General features: G+C 44.7%; 1 protein-coding gene across 1 annotated transcript in view; it reads right to left on the bottom strand.

Moving 5' to 3' along the window:
• The window catches only part of SUSD5 (sushi domain containing 5), a gene marked incomplete at both ends in the record, with an annotated part of 40297 nt that overhangs the window by 10060 nt on the left and 14389 nt on the right, over positions 1-15848 (bottom strand). The window contains 2 exons of the mRNA XM_082639112.1: positions 4217-4405; positions 14424-14542. Of these exons, the coding sequence (XP_082495238.1) occupies positions 4217-4405; positions 14424-14542 (308 nt within the window). The remainder of the gene's footprint in view (positions 1-4216; positions 4406-14423; positions 14543-15848) is intronic.

Genomic DNA, 15848 nt, shown 5'->3' with positions numbered 1-15848 from the left:
GCCACTCCTCTGGAGGACTGCCCTTGGAGGGATGGGAGCCTCAGTTAGGGGGGTTGCAACCCGCCTTGCCCTCCGTGCACAGCAGCCTGCAGCCAATGACAGACTAATATGGAGGAACTCAGGCCGGTCCCCTTGCTTCCAAGTGGGACCAACCCTGTGGTGCAATTCATGCTCCCCAGCTCCCCAAGGGATCAGGCAAAGCAAGGATCCAGCTGAGGCCAAATCCTTAACTCCTCCCTCTCACCTTCCCTGCCTCCCTTATTCCCTTTCTCCCTCAACAAGCCATGGACATCTGAACAGGCTCTGCTTTTAGAGAATCTAACCCAAGTCTTCTAGCCAGTCTTCAAGATGCCCAAACAGTGACAAATTTGAGTGAAACAGTCTTCCTAGTAGCCCTGAGCTCCTAAGCCCCTGCAATCTCCGAGACCAAACTCGTTTGAGCCCCAAGTTCTTTTAAGTCTTGACCTCCATGGCACCCGAGCCTTGAGGCTCTCTGGGCCTGAAGAGGTCATGAGGGGAATAAGGGGCAGGGACCCCGGGGGCAGGTTCTGCCAGAGGGGTTGGAGCGAGCTCCAGCACCTCACAGGAAACATAAGGAAACGTTCTGGGCTGGGGGCAGGGGAGGGTCTTGACAGACAGCCACATGGTGTGTAGGGAGGGTTGTGGGCCGAGCCCAGTGCAGAAGTGACAAGTGCTCCCTGGAGCCGAGGGGCAGCTGGGGCCACAAGTCTGGAATGCTTGGGAGCTACACGTTAGAAAGTCCCCGGCTACTTGCCCACGGGGTCTCCACCAAGTCCTAAAGCCACACAGGCCATGCCTTTCTGGAAGGATCATTTGCTGTCTCCAGAATCTGAGATGCCCGCTGGCAGAGACCAATTTCTCGCCCAAGTACTAGACAGCTGAAGTCACAGCCCGCCTTTGATTATCTGTTGTACAGGAAGCTGGAGTCAGTAACACACAAGGGAGCAAGGAGCCAGCGTCACACAAATCCCTTTAGATCTTTCAGTGAGGGGCCTAATAACCTCCTCCATCAGCGTGAGAGTGAAAGGGAAAGAATATGGTCTGAGCTCAGACCATATCACAGGTCCTGTTCTGAGTGATGTACTTCCCATCTTAGAATAACAAAAGCAAGCAAGCAGACAAAACAAAACTACCCCTCCACCTCTCTGGCCCCCAATCCTCCTGCAGCTCTACCTTCTGCCCCTCCCCCCCGCCGCCCCAATCCTCTCCGTGAACAGCAGAAGTTGTCTGCCTTGGCCCTCTTCCTCACTCCAGCTCATTCCTGTGCTCGCTGCAGTTCCGCCCAGGTGCATCCCACTCCCCAGCTACACACTGAAAACATGAGGCTACCAGAACCTTCTTAGGCTGTGAAACCAGTGCACACTTTTTAGCTTCCATTGACTGAACCTGTGCAGCCTTTGAGCACTTTTCCCACCTGGGAACACACACTTCCTTTAAAATTTCACCTGGGACACATCGTTTTCCAGCTTTCCCTTTTACCTCATCATCTACTACTTCTCTGTCTCTCCTAAGGTATTCAGTTTACTAGTTTCCTTTAGGGTTGGGACAGTTTTGCTCAACGTTGATTACACAGTACCTGGGACCCTGCCAGATGAAGGGAGAGGGACATAGTGAATGAATGAATGGCCAATAGGCCGTAGAAGGAATGTTGTCCAAACCAAGATGGGTCCAACTCCAAAACCCTTGTTCGGCCCACCCTCTCAAGATGACTTTTCTCCAACTGAAGCAGTTCCTTAATCAAAAAAATTTGGTGTTCACTGGAAAAATACATGCAATGTGGAGTCAAACACCTGGTGACAATATTCTTGTAACACACACACACACACATATACACACACACGCACACACTTATAATAACACAGATACTTTAAATGTTAAATCTACAGAGTAACGAAAACTATAATGGTCTGTATATTCAGCTAAGTGTAGAAACCAGAATTTCTGCCCAGCAGCTGAAAGCTCCAACGACTCTGCTTTGCGGTGAGAAAATAAACACCATTTCAGACACACAAAACCTTCATTTAGTTCTCATTCTACTGGGGCCAGTAAACAACCCCTTTGAGTGGTGGGCGTGCCTCGTGGGATGGTGCAACCTCGGTGCCTCGCCAGAAACACAGCCAGCCCACTGACGCCTCAGGGTGAGCCTGGGTCTGCTTTGAGGCGACACATGCAACAAGCAGGAAGTCAGGTCTTATGCCTCATTTTCTCAGACAGGTGAATCCATCGGAACTGGCAGGAGCTCCTGCCTGCCACAAAGCGGCAGCAACGGAGGAAAGTTCTAGAAAATGGCTCAAATTGTGTTTCAGGGACTTGTCCCACTCTGTAACTTTGTTATTAGTATGTGACAAGCAAGTAGGAAGTTTTTAGAAGCTTTTGTCTTTTTCTTTTTTTTTTTTTTTTTTTTTGCGGTACGCAGGCCTCTCACTGTTGTGGCCTCTCCCGTTGCGGAGCACAGGCTCCAGACGCACAGGCTCAGTGGCCATGGCTCACAGGCCCAGCGCTCCGTGGCATGTGGGATCTTCCCGGACCGGGGCACGAACCCGTGTCCCCTGCATCGGCAGGCGGACTCTCAACCACTGCGCCACCAGGGAAGCCCGTAGAGATACTCTTTTTTTTTCTTTCTTTCCTGCGGTATGTGGGCCTCTCACTGCTGTGGCCTCTCCCGTTGTGGAGCACAGGCTCCAGACGCGCAGGCTCAGCGGCCATGGCTCACGGGCCCAGCCGCTCCGCGGCATGTGGGATCTTCCCGGACCGGGGCACGAACCCGCGTCCCCTGCATCGGCAGGCAGACCCTCAACCACCGCGCCACCAGGGAAGCCCCTAGAAGCTTTTGTAACAATTTGACAGGGGAATTTTATGTCTATTTAAGGAAAATTTTTATTTATATCTAGAATATCTTTCCTTTAGTTTTATGCTAACTCATTTTTATTGCATTTTTACTAACGTGTCAGTCTATCAATAACAAGAAAACAAATTTTTAATTGTGCACAGAGAGTATGAGACAACAAAATCTCACTCTTCATCAAAAAACACTCCAAGAGGAAAAAATAAGCCACAGAATGAGAGAGAAAATTTCAACACATTAAGAAAGTTTTCGTAAAAAAGAAATCCAACATTAACGTAAATAATTAAATCAGAGAAATGGGCAAAAATCTTGGACAGACACTTACTGAGTAAATGCTAATAGTATCTGATTAGATAAGTGCTTGGGTAGAGACATGGGTTTTACAGGTCACCATGGAGTAGTCACCAGATTGGTAAAAAGGTAAAAAGTCTCACAATCCTGAAGGTTGGTGAGGATGATGGAACAGAGCTCTTACTCTCAGACCAGTTTACTCTCCCACAGCTGGTGGGAGAGTAAACTGGTCAAAACACTTTAGAAAACTCTCTGGCAGCATCCATATAAGCTGGACACACACCTACCCCATGGGCAGCAACTCCACTGCCAGGAACCAAAAGAAATGTGTTCACATGTGAAACGAATGATGTGAGAACGATCACCGCAGCGTAAATTTTCGACAGTCACAACACGAGAACAAGCCAAATGACCACCAGCAGAAATAATGGGTGGTGTATTCACACTATAGATAGTAAACTGCAATGAACACAAAAAACCACAGCTCAGGCAACAACATGGATGAAGCTCACAGACAAGACAGCACCCTAGTCTCATCATGGTTCTCCCATAGGATCTGCCGGACATTCTGGGGACCAGCTGTCCTATAAATTCAGTAACATTGTGGTGCTGGAGTTATCCCCCTCTATAGCGCCAACCTCCACTTGGTACCCAGAGGTCATGGGGGATCAGGAAGGTGGGCCCTGAAGGAGTCTTGGGGAGAAAGGAACCCTGTGAGGTCAGGGAACAATTCACGGTCTGGCATGAGGTCCATGGTGTAGGAGTCATAGGAGAGAGTGATTTCTGCCATTGGGAGAATTCCCAAGGGGGCTGGGCAGGGGTGGGATGCAGAAGCCTCGCCCCCAGGCCTACGATGATGATGGAATGGGGACATCTGGGGGAATCAGATCAGGTTTCGGGAGCTCAGTGCCCACCAGGAGTCTTTCTAGCCTCAGCTCTAATTTTCTTCAGACTCACGGGGCAGCCCAGGGAGCAGAGCAAATCAGCAGGGCAGCAGCAGCAAAGTCCCATCAGGAGGAGCGGCCCAGACAGCTGTCCTGGAGCTATCTTCCTGCTTACCTTTCCCGCAGGCCTGGACCAGGCCATACCACTCCCCGCAGCTGTTGCACAGCAAGGTGAAGGCTGTTTCGCGCCGGCCCGTCACGTGGCCGGGGGCACAAAGGTACAGCAGCTCATCCCCCATCTCCAAGCCCGTGTGGCCCTGCAGGATGGTGTGTGGGAAGGAAGGTGGGTCTCCACACGGCTTCTCTGAGGACAAGGAATCACAATAAGTTTTCCCAAGCTCTGCAGAACTTTTTCAGCCTGGGAGGAAAAAAAAAACTTAAAAAACAACCCCTTGGGACTTCCCTGGTGGTCCAGTGGTTAAGAATCTGCCTTCCAATGCAGGGGACGTGGGTTCGATCCCTGGTCGGGGAACTAACATCACACATGTTTTGGGGCAACTAAGCCCATGCGCTCTAGAGTCCACGCACTGCAAAGATCCTGCATGCTGCAACTAAGACCGGATGCAGCCAAATAAATAAATACTGAAAAAAAAGAAGCCAGTAGAGGAAGTAAAATGGAATAATATAAAATATTGGATTAATCCAAAAGGAACAGAACAATAGAAGAAAAACGAAAAGCAACCCCCTCTCCCCCATGGGTGTTGCCTGCACCTTAAACTGAGATCTCCTTCACCCTGGCATCCCCAGGACCTGGCAGAATGCCTGGCGCAGATGAAGCACTCAAAAAATACTTGTTGAATGAATAAATGTGCTACAAAGTGCTACAACTTTGTGTTTTTATTTTTTAAAAAAAGATTTATTTATTTAGCTGCATTGGTCTTCGTTGCAGTGCTCAGGTTTCTCTCTAGTTGTGGCGTGTGGGCTCCAGAGCGTGTGGGCTCAGTAGTTGCGGCACACAGGCTCTCTAGCTGTGGCCCACAGGCTTAGTTGCCCTGTGGCATGTGGGATCTTAGTTCCCCGACCAGGGATCGAACCCACGTCCCCTGCATTGGAAGATGGATTCTTAACCACTGGACCACCAGGGAAGTCCCACAACTTTGTATTTTTAAATTGCCAGGCAATGTTATCCTCTAATGTCTCCTTGAAAGACGGACCCAGAGACAGTGCCCAGCAGCAAGTGGTACTTTTTGTCAAATGCTGAAATATTACAGACTGTAGAGTAGAGGATGCCTCTGCCCTCCCCCAGCCTCGACCCTGATGGTAACACTGTTACCGGTTTGGTATTTACAAATAAATACTGATAGAGATGCACATAGGTATACTACATATGTAGCTCTGTGTGTGTGTGTGTGTGTGTGTGTGTGTGTTTATTATTTTTTATTGGAGTAGAGTTGCTTTACAATGATGTGTTAGTTTCTTGCTGTACAGAAGAGTGAATCGGTCACACATATACATATATCCACTCTTTTTTAGATTTCTTTCCCATTTAGGTCACCACAGAGCATTCAGTAGAGTTCCCTGTGCTTACAGTAGGTTCTCATTAGTTATCTATTTTACACACAGTAGTGTATATATGTCAATCCCAATCTCCCAACTTATCCCACCCTCTTCTTCTCCCCTTGGTAACCGTAAGTTTGTTCTCTACATCTGTGACTCTGTTTTTGCTTTGCAAATAAGTTCATCTCTACCATTTCTCTAGATTCCACATATAAGCGGTAATATATGATATTGTGTGTGTGTGTTAACATAAACAGGATTACATCATATTTATTACCGAGTACCTGCTTTTTAAAAAACTAATAAACTAATTTTTGGAGCAGGTTTAGGTTCACAGCAGAATTGAGTGGAAGGTACAGAGATTTCCCATGTTCCCGTCTCTACCCAGGCACAGCCTTCTCACTATCCTGTACCACAGTGGTACATTTGTTACAATCCATGAGCCTACATTGACATGTCATTATCTCTCAAAGGCCACAGTTTACATGTGGGTTCACTCTTCATGTTCTACAGTCTATGGGTTTTGATTGTATAAACCCAATCTATGGGTTTTGAATATATAATTACATACATCCGCCATTGTAGTATGATACAAAATAGTTTCACTGCCCCAAAAATCCTCTGTGCTACACTTATTCATTCCTACTAACTCCTGGCAACCATCAATCCTTTTACTGTCTCCATAGTTTTGCTTTTTCTAGAATGTCATATAGTTGGAATCATACAGTATGTAGCCTTCTCAGATTGGCTTCTTTCACTTAGTAATAAGCATTTGTTTCCTCCATGTGTTTTCAAGGCTTGATAGCTCATTTCTTTTTAGCACTGAATAATATTCTATTGTCTGGAAGTGCTACAGTTTATTTATCCATTCACCTACTGAAAGACATCATGGTTGCTTCCAAGTTTTGGCAATTAGGAAAATAAGCTGCTAATAAACATTCATGTACAGGTTTTTGTGTGAACTTAAGTTTTCAGCTAATTTGGGTAAATATCAAGAACTGTGATTGCTGGATCACATGGTAAAAGTATGTTTAGTTTGGTAAGAAACTGCCAAACTGTCTTCCAAAGTGGCTGTACCATTTTGCATTCCCACCAGCAATGAATGAGAGTTCCTGCTGTTCCACATCCTTGTCAGCATTTGGTGTCATCAGTGTTCTGGATTTTGGCCATTCTACTAGATGTGTAGTGGTAAATCATTGTTTTTTGTTTTTTTGTTTTAAATTAATTAATTAATTTGGCTGTGTTGGGTCTTCGTTGCTGCACGTGGGTTTTCTCTAGTTGCGGCGAGCAGAAGTTACTCTTCGTTGCGGTGCGCGGGCTTTTCATTACGGTGGTTTCTCTTGTGTGGAGCACGGACGGGCTCTAGGCGTGCAGGCTTCAGTAGTTGTGGCTTGCGGGCTCTAGAGCATAGGATCAGTAGCTGTGGCGCACGGGCTTAGTTGTTCTGCAGCATGTGGGATCTTCCCGGACCAGGGCTTGAACCCGTGTCCCTGGCATTGGCAGGCAGATTGTTAACCACTGCACCACCAGGGAAGTCCCTCATTGTTGTTTTAATTTGCATTTCCCTGACGACATATGATGTGGAGCATTTTATCGTACGCTTACTTGCCATCCGTGTATCTTCTTTGGTGAGGTATCTGTTCAGGTCTTTTGCCTATTTTTAAATTGAGCTGTTCATTTTCTTAATGTTGAATTTCAAGAGTTCTTTGTATATTTTGAATAATAGTCCTTTAGTAGATATGTCTTTTGCAGATATTTTCGCCAGTCCGGGGCTTGCCTTTTCATTCTCTTGACACTGTCTTTTGCAGAGCAGAAGTTTTCAATCTTAAGTAAGTCCAGCTTAACAATTACTTCTTTCATGTATTGTGCCTTTGGTGTTGTATCAAGAAAGTCATCACCATAAACAAGGTCATCTAGGTTTTCACCTGTATTATCTTCTAGGATTTTTGTAGTTTTGCATTTTACATTTAGGTCTGTGATCCGTTTTGAGTTAAATTTTGTGAGGGGTGTAAGGGCTGTGTCTAGATTCTTTTCTTTTGCATGTGGATGTTCAGTTGTCCCAGCACCTATATTAAAAAGACTATTTTTGCTCCATTGTATTACTTTTGCTCCCTTGTCAAAGATCAGTTAACTATATTTATGTGGGTCTATTTCTGGGCTCTCTACTTGATTCCATTGATATTTGTCTGTTCTTTCACCAGTACCACACTGTATTGATTTCTGCATCTTTATGTCTTTTAAAATTTAATTTAAAAAAGATTTTATTTTATATTGGAGCATAGTTGATTAACAATGTTGTGTTAGTTTCAGGTGTACAGCAAAGTGATTCAGTTATACATGTACATGTATCTATTCCTTTTCAGATTCTTTTCCCATTTAGGTTATTACAGATTATTGAGCAGAGTTCCCTGTGCTACACAGTAGGTCCTTGTTGGTTATCTAATTTAAATATGTGTACGTGTTGATCCCAAACTCCCAATCTATCCCTCCCTCTAGGTAAGTCTTGAAGTTGAGTCATGTCAGTCCTCCAACTTTGTTCTTCTTGAATTATGAGTTAGTTATTCTGGGTCTTTGTCTCTCCATATAAACTATAGAATTAGTTTGTTCATATCCACAAAATAACTTGCTGGAATTATGACTGAGATTGCATTGAATCTATAGATCAAGTTGGGAATAACTGCAGTGGGATTATCTGGGCTGCTGTCTGCAGCCTCCTCAGAGCTGCCCAGCAGCCACTTGAGCCCCCAGGGATGTTCCAAACCCAACTCATTCTCTGAAGCACTAGGACAAGGGCTCACCCAGAGCTAGTCTCCCCAGAACCACTGGGATCTCAGATTTGTAGCCCGTGCTCCAGCTGTTTTCTCTGCAGTGTCCTCTTCTCCTTTCCCTAACCATTATCCCCACAGAACAAAGTCCTTCCAATTCCACCTCAGCTGCCACAGCCTCAGGAAGTCTCCCTAATTACCTTCCTCCTTTGTGCCGTGGAAACTCACTCATCTCTTACTTGTCCTTATACACCGTCAACTCCTTGAGGGTGGAGAGGAGTCCTCTCTCTCTCTCTCTATCTCTCTCTCTCTATTTATCTAAAGCACCCACAAGTCTGAGCCCTGCTTTGCATTACCCTGGACAAATAAATGAAAAATTGGCCAGTGCCAGGTCAATGGTAATGAGTAGAGACTCTTGCACATTTCCTTGGGAGACCCTGAACTGGATAAGTTCTGTCAGCTGCTTAAAGCATTGCAGTTCATTGGTTCCAGTCTCCCATCGTTGCTGGAATTTCCCCAAAGCTGATCTTGAGGCACAGCACCTCCTCAAGCAGATCTGGGAGGTGGCTACTCTCAAAAATTCCTGCTCACCTGAGAGGTGAGCATTCAGCTCTCTTTTAATTTTTGGCCACACTGCAGCTTTGGGGATCTTAGTTCCCTGACCAGGGATCGAACCTGTGCCCCTGCAGTGGAAGTGCGGAGTCTTAACCACTGGACCACCAGGGAAGTCCCTCAGCTCTCTTCTTGAAGACATAAAGGAAGGGAATCATTCCATTTCTATTTTTAAGGGAGATACAGGTAGGAGTGACGTATGCAGGGGAGGTGAAGTACAGTGCTAAGAAGGTGAGGTGGGCTGGTGGGGAGAGCAGCCAGGCCAGCCCTGGCTTAGAGGGGGAGAAACAGAAGCACACCCTTAGTGAGCCTTGGGTGCTACAGGGAGAAGGTGAGAGGAGACCTGAAGCCTCCAGACCCCACGCTGTTGACTCCACAGACAAGCTGCCAAGAGAAGCAGAGCCAGAGAACCCAAGTGGAGGCAGCTCATTTCATCAGCATCCAGTTGGTTAAAAATAATTTCACTTATTAAAGTGAGGTCACCACAGGGCTGGAAATTCACTGTCAGTGAAACAAAATTACTGAAAGGAAACAGAGAAACGTCTACATTCATGATGAACTTTATTTCAAAAAAGAAACACAGGAGGAAGCTGCCTGAACATTCCACAGGCTGTTCTCCTTCTGGGCTCTTTATGAGGCACATGTCTGCCATTTTTGGAGTTAGCACCCTTCATTCTTCCTGTCTTGCCAAAGAGAAGCAACAGCCCAGGGCTAGGTGCAATGAAGCATCATCAGGAAAAAGGCAACCTTTAGAGGTGATACTGCACCTGGGTGTCTGCTGAACCAGACCTCACGTGCACTCCCCAGGAGCCTCTTCTTGGCTTCTTACCTTCCTTTGGCACACAGATTTCCCTTGGTGAAGTATAGTTGATTTACAGTGTTATGTTAGTTTCTGGTGTACAGCAAAGTGATTCATGTATACACACACACACACACACACACACACACACATATACAATAGGACCTTGTTGTTTATCTACTTTATATGTAGTAGGTTTTTAAAAAATATTTATTTATTTATTTGGCTGCGTTGGGCCTTAGTTGCGGCATGCAGGGTCTTTCATTGTGGCGTGTGGGCTTCACTCTAGTTGTGGTGTGCGGGCTCCAGAGCACACGGGCTCAGTAGGTGCAGCGTGCGGGCTTAGTTGCCCCACAGCATGTGGGGGTCTTAGTTCCCTGACCAGGGATGGAACCCGCGCCCCCTGCATTGTGGAAGGCGGATTCTTAACCATTGGACCACCAGGAAAATCCCTATATGTAGTAGTTTTTATCTGCTATTTTGTATATGGTAGTTTGTATATGCTAATAATCTCTAATTTACCCCTCCCCCACCCCCCTTCCCATTTGGTAGCCATAAGTTTGTTTCCTAAGTCTGTGAGTCTGTTTTTATTTTGTAAATTAGTTCATTTATATCATATCTTAGATTCCACATATAAGTGATATCTTATGGTGCTTGTCTTTCTCTGTCTGACTTACTTCACTTACTGTGATAATCCCTTGTTGACTGTCTACAAGGCTCCCCTGAGGAAAAGTGAAGAGCCATTTGGGAACCGTTTACATGCTCTTTCTAAAGAAGGAAAGGCAGAGGAACAGGGACAGAGCTCTCTCTGAGGGATCATGGGGAATCCATCCTGCTTTTCTGGAAAGTCCGAGAGAGAGCAGCCCTCTGACCCTAATCTCACCTCAGCATGCATTCCTGAGCCCCTTCATCACCCATCTGAAGCCTCTTCACAAGTCAGGCCCTGTTGGACCAAGACTGCAGTTTTCCCCATGCAAGCCTCTCCGTGTTGACCTGGAGGGGAGGAGAGGGGGGCAAGCTAGGCTCAGGCAAATTGCCCTGGATGCGGGGCTCTTGAGCACTTTGACTCAAAGACACCCACACAGGGCTCACTTGCTAAAATGGCATCAGTCCTTACATAAGCTGATAGGCATCATGAATTTGCTTCATTTTTTTGTTTTTGTTTTTGCTTTGTTTTGTTTTGTGCTTTCCTATTGTTGTTATTGTTGTTTTGGGAGGAGTATGTAGACCATTTCGGGGGAAATTTTCATTTTCATATAATTTCAAAGTTACAGAAAAATTTTAAAAAGAAGGAACTCCCATAAACCCTTTATCCAGATTTACTAATGTGTTTTCATTTTGCCCCATTTGCTTTATCATTTTCTCTCTCTAGATAGATATAGATATGTATATATATATATATATATATATAAAATATATATCATACATAAACACATATATGTGTATGTATACATATACGAATATATGTGTATCTATATCTGTAATTCTTTTTTTTTTTTAATTTTGTCTGCTCTGGGTCTTTGCTTCATTGCAACACACAGGCTCTTCATTGCGGCACACGGGCTTCTCTAGTTGCAGCGTGTGGGCTTAGTTGTCCCGCGGCATGTGGGATCTTAGTTCCCCAACCAGGGATCAAACCCATGTCCTCTGCATTAGAAGGTGGATTCTTAACCACTGGACCACCAGGGAAGTCCCTGTAATTCCTTTCTGAACCACTTGAGAATGAGTTGTAGATATGATGTCACTTTGTCCCTAAGAACCTTGGTATATATTTCCAAGAACAAGGATATTGTCTTATATAACTGCAGTAGTTACCAAAATCAGGGAATTTAAGCATTGATACAATACTATTATCTAATTCAAATCCATATTCAGATTTCATCAATTATAGCTGTTTTCTCCTGGTCCAAAATACAATCTAGGATCACAAATTACATTTAGTTGTCAAGTCTTTTTAGTCTATTTTAATCCAAAACAGTTGCCTTGCCTTTCTTTGTCTTTTTTTTTTTTTTTTTTTTTTTTTGCTGCACCACGAGGCTTACAGGATCTTAGTTCCCCAACCAGGGATCGAACCTGCGCCCCCTGCAGTGGAAGTGTGGAGTCCTAACCATTGGACAGCCAGGGAATTCCCTCTTTCTCTTTCTTATCCTTGACATTCTTCTTTTGTTTTTTAAATTAAATTTAATTTATTTTTGACTGCATTGGGTCTTCGTTGCTGCGTGCAGGCTTTCTCTAGTTGTGGTGAGTGAGGGCTATTCTTCCTTGTGGTATGCAGGCTTCTCATTGCGGTGGCTTCTCTTGTTGCAGAGCATGGACTCTAGGCGCACGGGCTTAGTTGCTCCGTGGCATGTGGGATCTTCCCGGACCAGGGCTCGAACCTTTGTCCCCTGCACTGGCAAGCGGATTCTTAACCACTGCACCACCAGGGAAGCCCTCCTTGACATTTTAAAAAGAGTATAGGCCAGTCATTTTATACGATGTTTCTCACCTTGAGTTTGGCTAAAGTTTCCTCATGATTAGATTCAGGTTGCACATTTTTGGCAGGAATACTACTGAACTGAAGTTGTGCTCCTCTGAGTGCAGTATATCAGTAGGCACGTCTTACTGGTTTGGCAATAACTCAGTTTTGGAGTCACTGTCATGGTTTTAAACTTGGTGCCCTATAGGATGTGAACAGATGTTTCCAGCCTCTGGCTTCATGCACTACAGTTGTGGGCAAAGGGGCACACACTTGCATACACACAACCTGTTTGAAGCCTGTGAGGTGGAAAGCCCAGGATCTCCTGTTGTATGATGAGTAACACATGGCTCAGTGCCTGCCCCCCACCCATCACCCCAGTCAACATCCAGCCAACGCCCAGAAGCAAGGCCCCTACCCAGCAGCTGACTGTGGACTCGTGAACGAGCCCAGCTGAGGCCAGAAGAATAACACAAATTTCTGCCCTCCCCCCAAAATAGTGAACTAAACAAACAGTTGTTTTAAGCCACTACATTTGGGGGTGGTATGTTACACAGCAAAAGCTAGCTGCTACCTCTTGTTCGTGAGAGGAAAGAGATCAGACTCAGAAGCCCCACGTATCCATTTGAGATCACTAAAGAAAGGTCATGCTGGTTTTCCTCTGGCTCTGTCCTGTCTCCCTCAGGGATCTGAACCTTTGCCTATGTTTGAGATTCAAAGGATCGTTCTCATTTACTTATGTGGTTTTTTAAAAAAGCAAACCATGGATGTTGTTCTCCCCAGAGCTTTCCATGGCCACATCTTTCAGTTGCTTGACTGCAATCAGCAAATGTAGAACCCTTCCTGGAGGGAGATGCCATGGCAGCAGAGAAGCCTACTGCCAATAAACATCTAACAAGCACCAGCCAGGGCTGTAGGGTTCACTGTGGCTCTTTGATTTACCAACTCCTCTGACACCTTCCCTGGAGATTGGGATTTGGTGCCTCTGGGATGCAGCATGAGGGTTTGCATTTCTAATAAGTTCATCTGGTATTTCTCATCATCAGAGAGCTTTGGGAAACTCTGCATTAGAGAACTACTTCTGAAACTGGGCTACATGTTATAGTCACTGAGCAGCTTTAAAAAAGCCCAATGTCCAGAACATTTATATCCGTATCTCTAGGGCTGGCACCCAGGTATCAGTAGTTCTTAAAACTTCCCAGATGAGACCAGTGTGCAGCCTGGCAGTACCTGTGCTGATTTTTATGACTGATGAGTAAGCAGCTTGCTTTCTCCCCATTTTCATGGACATTCCCTTTCAGCAGCATATATTTCTTTTTTTTTTTTTATTTCTTTTTTTTTTATTTTTTGCCTTATAACAAATTTAATCAGTTATACATATACATATGTTTCCATATCCCCTCCCTTTTGCGCAGCAGCATATATTTCTGATAATGAAGGTGTACTTTCTCCAGTGCACATGAAACGCTGCCCTGGAGACTCCTTTATGGTTTTCTCCTCACCACTCAGCTGATTTCCCAGAAGGAAGTTGTATTTTTCTTTCTAGGAGCAATTTCCTAAATCCTATAAATTTCCTTTCGGAAAAAAGGATTTTTTTTCTTTTTAGAAAAATTTCCACCATGAAGACAGACCAAAGGGTAAGTGGTATCAGCAGCTGCAGCACATGCTGTCAGGGGTCTGCCCATATTTCCTAGATCCCTTTACCATTCCCATGCACAGGGGCTCTGGGTGAGCATCTGTGCATCTTTGTTGGAGGGTGACTCAGCTATCATAACTCTTTGTCTGAGCACACTGAAAACCAGAAGAGTCTGGGAATTTATATCTCCCTGAAGCAGCCCTTAAACAATGACTGACAAGGTCAGTGGTATCAATACCCCTGTTCTCTCACCCCTGGTCAGGAAACCGTGGTGACCTGTGGTCACTGTCTCCAGAGATTCCCTGCAGGATTGAGCCAAAGTTACCCCCCCACCTCACAGCCACTGTGGACTTTGCTTAGTGCTGCACCGTTGCCTTCCCCCTTCCTTTCCCCGTCCACTTCCCCACTGCCTTGTTGGCTTTTCTTTGGAAGTCTTCCTGATTCTTGGTGTTCAGTGAATCCTCATCTTAAGGTCAGTTTCTAGAGAACACAACCTAAGAGGTCAACCCCCACGAGCACATCCTCCGAAACCTTTACAAAGGCTCTGGCACTGACCTTCATCCTTAATACACAGGGCATTGTATGTGCCACCAGGAACTGGGTTGCTTTCAATTCGCACATCGACAGCTCTCATGATTTGCTGTTCACCACTCCCCTTGCTACACATGGTTGTCCTAAAACAGACAAAGAAGACAGTGGGTTAGGAGAACTAACCAAAACTGGGAAAGAATTCTTTTCTGCTGTCAGCTCTGAATCAGCAGAGATTTTCCTGATTCAGGAGTTTTGGCTGAAAGTATCGATATGATAAAGTATCAATACTCTCCCCAGAAGTCTAAAAGCAGGAAGTTATAGGTGGTGCTTGAATTGAGGTCACATATATCAATTCAAGATTCAGGGGCAATACATTGTTGATCTCTTCTAGTATACGTTTGGTTTTTATTTCATAAAATTCTCTTCTCTTTATTAGTTCTCTTCTTTTTGGGGGGTTTGTTTTGCTGTTATTTTCGGATTTCTTAAGATGGATCATTGGTTCATGAACCTTCAGCCTCTTTGCTTTTCTAACACAAGCATTTAACACTTTACATTTTCCTCCAGGTATAGCACTGGTGGCATCCCATGAGTTTGAGTATGTTATATTTTAATATCATTCATTTCTACATATATGTGAATTTCCATTATAATTTATTTTTGCCCCATGATTTATTTAAGGATATCTTTTGTAAATAGCAAATAGTAGAACTTTAAAAAATCCACCTGATGGTCCTTGTTTTCTAATTAGAGCATCACATCTACCTAATTTAATAACAGATCTCTTTGAATTTAAATCTGCCATATTTCTATTAGTTCTGCCCATTCTTCTTCCTTTCTTCCTCTCTTTTCTTTCCCGTATTTTGATTGTTTGAATTCCTTTTTGGCAATCTCTTTTTCTTCTGTATTGGTTTGGAAGTTATATGTTCTTTTACTATTCTTTTAGTGGTTACCACAGAGGTTATAACACGCTTCCTTGACTTATTAAAATTTAATGTTACTTTTTTTTTTTTTTTTTTTTTTTTTTTTTTGCGGTACGTGGGCCTCTCACTGTTGTGGCCTCTCCTATTGCAGAGCACAGGCTCCGGACGCGCAGGCTCAGCGGCCGTGGCTCACGGGCCCAGCCGCTCCGTGGCATGTGGGATCTTCCCGGACCGGGGCACGAACCCGTGTCCCCTGCATCGGCAGGCAGGCTCTCAACCGCTGCGCCACCAGGGAAGCCCTAATGTTACTTTTACTCTCTTTCCCAACAACACAATTTAAAATACTATGTATTAACATACTTAAAACACTTCCTGACTGATATACCATTTTTTAGTGTTTAGTATTACTGTTACTGCTTTATATAATTATAGATCTTCCTCAACTTACAGCGGGGTTATATCTCCAAAAGCTCACTGTAAGTTGAAAATACGTAAGTCAAAAATGCATATAACACACAAAACCTACTGA

The sequence above is a fragment of the Mesoplodon mirus genome, assembly GCF_964341445.2.
Source record: "Mesoplodon mirus genome assembly, chromosome: 12".
Lineage (NCBI taxonomy): Eukaryota > Metazoa > Chordata > Mammalia > Artiodactyla > Ziphiidae > Mesoplodon > Mesoplodon mirus.
Note: the sequence above shows the minus strand (reverse complement) of the source record. Positions and strands in the feature narration are given on the sequence as shown.